The sequence below is a fragment of the Rhagoletis pomonella genome, unplaced genomic scaffold (genome assembly GCF_013731165.1).
Source record: "Rhagoletis pomonella isolate Grant_MI unplaced genomic scaffold, Rhpom_1.0 Rhpom_scaffold_00215, whole genome shotgun sequence".
Classification (NCBI taxonomy): domain Eukaryota; kingdom Metazoa; phylum Arthropoda; class Insecta; order Diptera; family Tephritidae; genus Rhagoletis; species Rhagoletis pomonella.
Genome location: NW_023458769.1, coordinates 39150 through 47107, shown reverse-complemented (window position 1 = coordinate 47107; position 7958 = coordinate 39150). Strand labels below are relative to the sequence as shown.

Sequence of the window (7958 nt, the reverse complement as noted above, 5' to 3'; positions counted from 1 at the left end):
TTGTAAGTATTAGTGTAATTAGGTATCAATAACATTTGTATAAAAGAAAATACTTTTCAAATAAAGAATTCAATTCTATCTGACCTCGCAAACAAATTATTAATTATTAATCATTTACATAGGGCCATGCAGTCACTTATGGACCACCAAACCCCTATGAGTGCTCTAATCGAGAGAATGACGAATAGCACTGCGTTGGACCCAGCGTCGTCACCCTTTAATCAAACAACGGATCGTAATACACATGACAAACACGAAATTCGTCTTCCGCATATTCAAATTCCCGAATTTGATGGGACGTATACCGAATGGATTCGATTTCGTGACCTATTCGAAGCCATGATCCACACTAGAGCTAGTTTGTCAGACGTGGAAAGGTTTGAACACCTGCAAACAAGACTCAAGGGAGACGCGTTGTCGTTGGTGAAGCATTTAAGGCCTACAAACGAAAACTATAAGATAGCTTGGGATTTACTTAGCAAAAAATATAATAAAAACGACAAGGTAAAAAGGGCTTATCTGGAACTAATATTCGATCAACCGGCGATGAAGTGTCTGTCGCCATCTGAACTAAAAATAGTCGTGAACACATTAAATGAAGGAATTAATGCCTTGAAAGCGGTCGATGAGCCTGTAGAGCACTGGGATTCCGTATTATTATTTCACATAGAAAAAAAGATCGATTCCGAAACACTAATCCTGTTGTACAGAGAGAAGAAATCCGATCAAGTAGCTACTTTTGCACAATTTCTAAATTTTCTAGAGGAGCGACTATTTGAGCTGGAAAGCGTCAAAAGGAAGACAGGAAATTTGATCAAATCTGGAATCAAAGCAGCAGAATCGAAACCCAACGCCAACAAGTGTCGAAACCAATCTAGTGCGTACACTTCGGTTATACAAACGTGCCCCGTATGCGCAAAGAATCACGCTTTATTCCACTGCAATCAGTTCAAAATGTTAGATATTGAAAGGCGAATTAATATAGTACGTAACAACAACAGATGCTTTAACCGTCTTCAAGACAATCATCGTGCAGCGCAATGCACACGCTCAAATTGTAGAATCCTCAACGAAAAACACAATTCGTTCCTCCACCGGGTAACAACAAATCCAATCAAGGCACAATCGCAAGAAGCGCAACAGAGGCATTCGTCGATTAGCGTTAATGCGACACATCAATACAACCAAACACTAGCGTTATTACCAGCAGCAACGGTACTCATATTAGACGGTCAAAAGAGCTTTCAACCATGTCGAGTACTACTTGATTCGGGTGCACAAGTCACGCTCATTTCTGAGGCGTGAGCACAGCGTCTAGAGCTTAAGCGTTCATATGATACAACTTTAATTCATGGGGTCGGGGCAGGCACTAGAAGTTATACAAAGGGTAAGGTGTACCTACAATTGAAGGCATCATATTATGAGAAGATGGTAACAACGGAGGCTTTATGTGTGGATCGCTTGACACAAAATCTTCCTGGCCACACAATCAACAACGAAAAACTTGATTATTTCAACAACCTGAAATTGGCTGATCCCCAATACAACTTAAGTGGACGGATTGACATCATCGTGGGTGCTTACTACAAGACAAGATTGTACATCCAAGTGGAGCTCCAAGTGCAATACAAACCATTTTCGGCTGGGTTATTGTCGGTAACGTAGCTGATCAGCGAAATCTTGAAATAGTAGCAGCACATATGACAGTCGACTTGGGTGAGCAACTGCAGCAGTTTTGGAAAATCGAGGAATGTAACGAAACAATGAGTTACCTGACACCTGAAGAAGAGCAAGCAGAAAAACACTTCCAGCAACACGTTCAGAGGGACCCAAGTGGACGATACATCGTCAGACTCCCATTTAAGAGTACAATGGTTAACTTGGGGGCTCGAGGCAGGCGGCGTTAAAACGATTTCGTGGTTTGGAAGGCAAATTCTGCAAAAATGTATTTCTTAAAAGACAGTATACCGATTTTATTCACGAATTTTTCGAGTTAGGACACATTGAAGTAGCAAGGAGCTGCTCATCTAGCAATACCTATTTCATGCCACACCACATAGTGTTGAAACATAGCAGCACTACAACAAGGGTACGCGTAGTGTTTGATGCTTGCTGTAAAACAGATAATGGAACGTCACTCAATGAGCAACTACTTGTAGGTCCTACAATACAGAAGGATCTGTTCACAATCCTAATACAATTTCGCAGGTATAAAATCGGGTTCATTGGGGACATAGAAAAGATGTACCGCCAGGTGCTCATACATCACGATATCTTTCGTATCAACGCATCTTATGGAGGGGTGATGCAAATAAGCAAATACAGGAATACAATTTAAGGACCTATGGAACAGCCTGCGCGCCTTTCCTGGCTACCAGAACACTGCGTCAAGTAGCGATTGACAATGCAGAACTGAATCCCAATGTTCCAAGCGCTATCGAAACCTGTTTTTACGTAGATGATTTCATATCACGCGCAACTAGTGTAGAGGGGGCTACTAAACTAAAAAATGATTTGTGTAAAATTCTTGACAGTGCTGGATTTAACTTGCGGAAATGGTCGACGAATTCACCACAGTTCATTGATAGCATTCCCACACAAGACAGAGAGTCCTCTACAGAGACCGTAATCAATGATACCCAAACCGTGAAAACCTTGGGGTTATTGTGGAATACAACCAAGGATTGCTTTAAATTTAGTGTGGCGCTGGAGGCCATGCCACATGTCGTTACAAAACGTGCAGTCTTGTCTGATATATGCAATATCTTCGATTCGATCGGTTGTTTGGCACCAGTTGTCGTTAGCATTAAAATTTGTATGCAAAGGCTGTGGCTGAGAGGCATTGACTGGGATCAACCATTGCCCGAAGATCTATTAACCCAATGGCTTGTGTTACGTGATAGTATGTGTCAGATAACCAACCTGCAGATTCCAAGATGGTTACAATTGTCAGACAACAGACACGTCGAGCTCCACGGATTCGCTGCCTCATCAGAGTTGGCATATTTAGCTGCAATATATTTGTGGGTGCGACGTCCAGATGGACTAATCTATACAAATCTTATTGCTGCAAAGACTAGAGTAGCCCCACTACCACGTTTGGAGTTGTGCGCGGCGCAGCTAATGGTAAAACGGATGGTGAAGCTGCAGCATATATTCAACATTGAGAATGATAGGATATTTGGTTGGTCAGATTCCACGGTAGTGTTGGTCTGGATTGCGGATCATCCAAGACGCTGGAAATCATTTGTCGCGAACAGAACATCGTACGTAACTAAATTGTACATGCTAAACAATCGCGGCACATTCGTTCACAGCAAAATCCTGCGGACTTAGCGACGAGGTATATCGCCTTCGGCTCTCATTAACAACAAGTTGTGGTGGCATGGGCCAGACATTTTGAAGTATTGTAATGAATCAACAGAACAGCAGAATTTCGAGGCACCCAACGACGTCGACATGGAAGAGTGAAGGAATGTTATTCACATCGCTACAACTTCCGAAGCCAATCACATCAAAAGATTTTCAGACTACAACCGATTGCTTAGGATCACAACTTGGATTCTGAGGTTCACACAAAATTGCAAAAGGGCTAAGTCCGAACGGATAACAGGGCTACTTACAGTAACCGAACTACAGACAGGCCACAATGTGTTAATGAAGAATGTCCAAGTGAAGTCCTTCGCGGCTGAAATTCGAGCCTTATCGGCTAAAAAACAGCTTTCAGCAAACCACACGTTGGCATCACTTGCGCCATTTGTTGACAAATATGGCCTATTACGATTTGGTGGTCGAATTGACAATGCTGACATGAGTTATGAACAAAAGCATCCATTAATCTTACACAAAGACAGTTACTTAACTGAGCTAATTGTGAAGGAATATCATATACGATACTTGCACGCTGGAAGCCGTCAACTTCAATATTTATTAGGATTGAAATATTGGATACCCGGCATAACTCATCTAGTCAAACGCTGTGTATACAAATGCGTTCGGTGCATGCGATTTCGTGGCGAGCCCTTCCAACAACAAATGGGTGATCTTCCCCGACATCGACTTGAAACTGGCTCCGCCTTTCCCAACACCGGCGTGGATTTTGCCGGCCCTATACAAGTGCGGTCGTGGAAGTAAGCGCTATAAGTCTTGGATTGCATTATTTGTGTGTCAAGTCACAAAGGCTATTCACTTGGAATTGGTTACAGAATTTTCAACAACGGCTTGTCTGCGAAGATTCCTGGCGAGACGTGGCAGACCATGCCACATTTATTCTGGAACAAATTTTGTTGGATGCAATCAACAGCTACGCGAAGTAATTCAATTTGTGAACAGATCAGCAAGACAAGAGCAAATAATGAGAGAATTGGTAGATCAAAACATTCAATGGCATTTCTCAACACCCTCCGGCCCGCATTTCGGTGGCATGTGGGAGGCCGGAGTGAAATCAACGAAGTTCCACTTGAATCCGCCTCCGCAACGTATGAAGAAATTACCACAATATTGTGTCAAATTGAAAGTTGCTTGAACTCAAGACCAATATGTTTAAAATTCGAAGGGGATGAGGACGCATCAACCCCTGCCCATTTTCTAATTTTCCGACCAATGTCATCTATGCTCGAGGTAAATTATTTGAAACGTTGGCAGTATTTACAATACCTAGTTCAGCAATTCTGGAATATATGGTCAACAGAATATATCGGTCAATTACAACAACGCCCAAAATGGTCACAAACACTACAAAATTTGCAATGCAACGACATCGTAATAATAAAGGATGATCTCCTTCCACCAGCCCTATGGTCCATCGGAAGAGTGGTTGATACCCATCCAGGCAAGGACGGTCTGGTACGAGTAGTCTCTGCTAAAACAACTAAGGGAATATATAAACGCCCCATCGTCAAGCTATGCCCATTGTTTCTAGATGTTTGAAAGCGCAAGCTTTCAAATGGGCCCGAGATGTTTACACTTTCAGTTCCATTTCTTAACATGGCACATTAGGTCAAATGATTACTTTTTCTGTGCGAAATTAATAGCAGCTAAAATATTGCATTATTTTAATGTAAAAAGATGGAAAACGTTAAAACAAGTGTAAAGGCAGTAAATAAAATGTTAAACAGACTTGGCTTTCGTAAAACAGAACTTACTGCTTTTTTGTATGTTCAAATGATGAGTATATGTTTTAGGTATTACTCAAAAACATTGTCCAATTAGCTTGGTTTTGACACAAATTATTTTCTTATCATACACAACCCGCTCCTCTTTAAAATGAGCTATATAATAAAATAAGTATGGTCACATGTACATAAATGGATTCTTCTAGCGATTAGTTATGGCATTATCGAAATTCCTAAATTAAAAAAAGAAAAATATTTACTACATGTCTCGCAGATATGTCTTGAGGAGAGATTCCTAAAGCAGTTTGTCTTCATAAATCACTTCATTTTCACTTGAGGTTTCAGTATTTCCAAATTCTCCACCGATATTATCTATTTATATTCAGAATACAAATGCTGCTTTGTGACACATTTACCGAAAATCGCTGGTAACTTCCTGAAAAGAATACGAATGTTTATATAACTAATTTGTTAAAAGAATGTTCAAAGCTCTATTCACTTTGAGTAAAAAAAATTGGAAATTTCAGTCCGTGAGTTCTCTCAAGGATTTGCCTTTTTGCGAAGGCGCTAGTGTATTTGTAACATAGCCTCGGCTACGCTACAGGAGATGAAATGTAATGCAAATTGAGGCTGCTATTTTTTTTTGGTATCACATACTTCCATTTTCACTATTTATCACCATTAAAATGGATTATTTATCACCAAAAAATGTTGGAGATATTTTTGGAGATAGCTAAAAATTCGGAAAAAGGTTGGCTATCCTATTTTAGCACTTTAGCGATAGCGAAAGTTAGAATCCGGCTGATGGTCGACACAGTTGGCTTTTTGATTTCGAAAAGAACCTCATCAGCAAGAAACGCAATGTTTTCAGATATAAATATTTTAGCATCCTTTCCAAATTGTTTCCCATAATTTTCATATTTATTTGATAAATAATTGCAAAAAATACGCGTTTTTTTCTTCTAAGCGTTTCATGGAACTTTCGCAAATATCAGCAGCACCAAATTTTTTTCAACATGGTTGACAACCGAAAAAAGGCTTTTCTTTTTTCGAACATCCAATCAGCCAAACTTCAAACAACTTGCCTTTTGTGATAGCATGATAGCCCACAAAAAACCTTTTTTCATGAAAACGGCTAAAAACGGCAAATTAAGTAAAATAAATTGAACTCATTACATCTTAATTTATCCATTTCCGATTCCATTTTGTTTGCCGAAAGTTAACAAAATTGTAAAAGCTTACATAAAATCATAAATTGAAATAAATCAGAAAAATTTTTGAGGTTATGCAAATAAGTCAGTTTTTTGCAAACAAATGATAAAAAGTCACTTTTTTAAATTGGGACATAGGTTCTCACTTAGATATAGTTTTTTTCCCAATTTAAAATTTTCCTTTAGTTATTCGAACTTTACAAAAACAATGCACTTGAAATTTACAAAATAAACCGGTTGCGCAAACAACGTATCAATAACGTTTTGAAAGTGTAACTTTGGCTTATTGCTGTATAACGGTGTTTTTTATTTTACAAAAACTAAGTGAAGTTTCTGTTATTTTGGAGTATTCTCTACAGAATGGCAACAAAAAATAATGTAAAACTGCCTTTACGAAATTGGACTTTCGCACAGCCAAATGTATCATTTGACCTAATGTGCATGGGCATATTCAATACGTAAAATTACAACATTGTAACCCTGATATAACTAATAACTAAATGCAACCATGTACAATTACACAACGCGAACACATTGGCGTTGGCTGTCAAAAAAAAAGAGGTTGATATTCGGGAAATATATGTACACACGAAACAGTCCACGAATAAATGAAACATTTTTTGTACTCAAATAAAAATTACAGTGAGTGGTTTCATTATTAAATACAAACCAAGGAATAGGTTTACGGCATCGATTGCCACATTCATCCCTATAAGAAGCAACCTTAAAAAAAAATTTCGAAATCTGAGCCAACAAAGTACTGGGCATATTCGAGTTAAGCTCAATAACGGTAAATGCAAATGTCTCGAAAACGTATCCATAGAAAAAAAAAAACTCGATTTTCGGAATCACCGAGCAATTCTACATAGCAATTGGATAGTGGCATCCATAGAACATTTTTGCTGTAAACCAGTGTAATTAATTGGCAATTAATTTGTGTCAGATTCTCTATGCGACCCTGCTAGGTATGTTTAATTTTGACTTGGAAGTATGTTTATTGAACAAAGAGCAACCAGCTGTTTGTTTCTGGTCCTCTTTTACAGCTGATATTCCATCATTATAAAATTTACCTAATTTACGGAAAACTTTACCTAAAAGTAGACGGATGTACCTAAAAAGTAAACAACTATTTCTATATAAAGAAAATAGGAGGATAACAACTTTCAACGAAACCATATTAACTTCTGTGCTCACATTAAACAAATTTTGGCTATGAAAAGAGTCTCTTCGAGCAGAGCGAAACAAAACTATGGTGTAGAAAAGGTTAATCATTTTCCTCCCAGTTCTTCAATACGACGTTTTAAAAAGAAATATTTTCCGTCAATCTGCCGAAATCAACTACAGTTGTGTTACTTTGGCTACCCTTCTATATCATTTGTATGCCCCTTCACAAAGGAGGGAAGCAACTGGTCTACCCGCACCAGAAAATGCATTGAAATGTCAATAAAAATAAGAACTGATTTCCTGAAAAGTTATTTGACTACGTTCCAAATGTACCTTAAATTGTGTGTTTGTACTTTCAAACTAAATAAAGGTACGATTATACCACCTTTTCCATCACTGCAGGTTATCCAGCAGCTGATTTCACGTGTGTCAAGTTAGCACTACACTTTTCGAATTTGGAAAAGTTAAC

General features: G+C 38.6%; 2 protein-coding genes across 2 annotated transcripts in view; both read left to right on the top strand.

The window, feature by feature from the left end:
- Positions 1 to 177: 177 nt before the first annotated feature.
- LOC118750364 lies at positions 178 to 1305 on the top strand. Its single transcript, XM_036485083.1, has one exon. The coding sequence runs from the start codon at positions 178 to 180 to the stop codon at positions 1303 to 1305; it is 1128 nt and encodes a 375-aa protein (XP_036340976.1).
- Positions 1306 to 1428: 123 nt separating this feature from the next.
- LOC118750362 overlaps positions 1429 to 7958 on the top strand; it is a 15813-nt gene continuing 9283 nt past the window's right edge. Inside the window, exons 1-2 of the mRNA XM_036485082.1 lie at positions 1429 to 1598; positions 2238 to 3184. Of these exons, the coding sequence (XP_036340975.1) occupies positions 1429 to 1598; positions 2238 to 3184 (1117 nt within the window). The remainder of the gene's footprint in view (positions 1599 to 2237; positions 3185 to 7958) is intronic.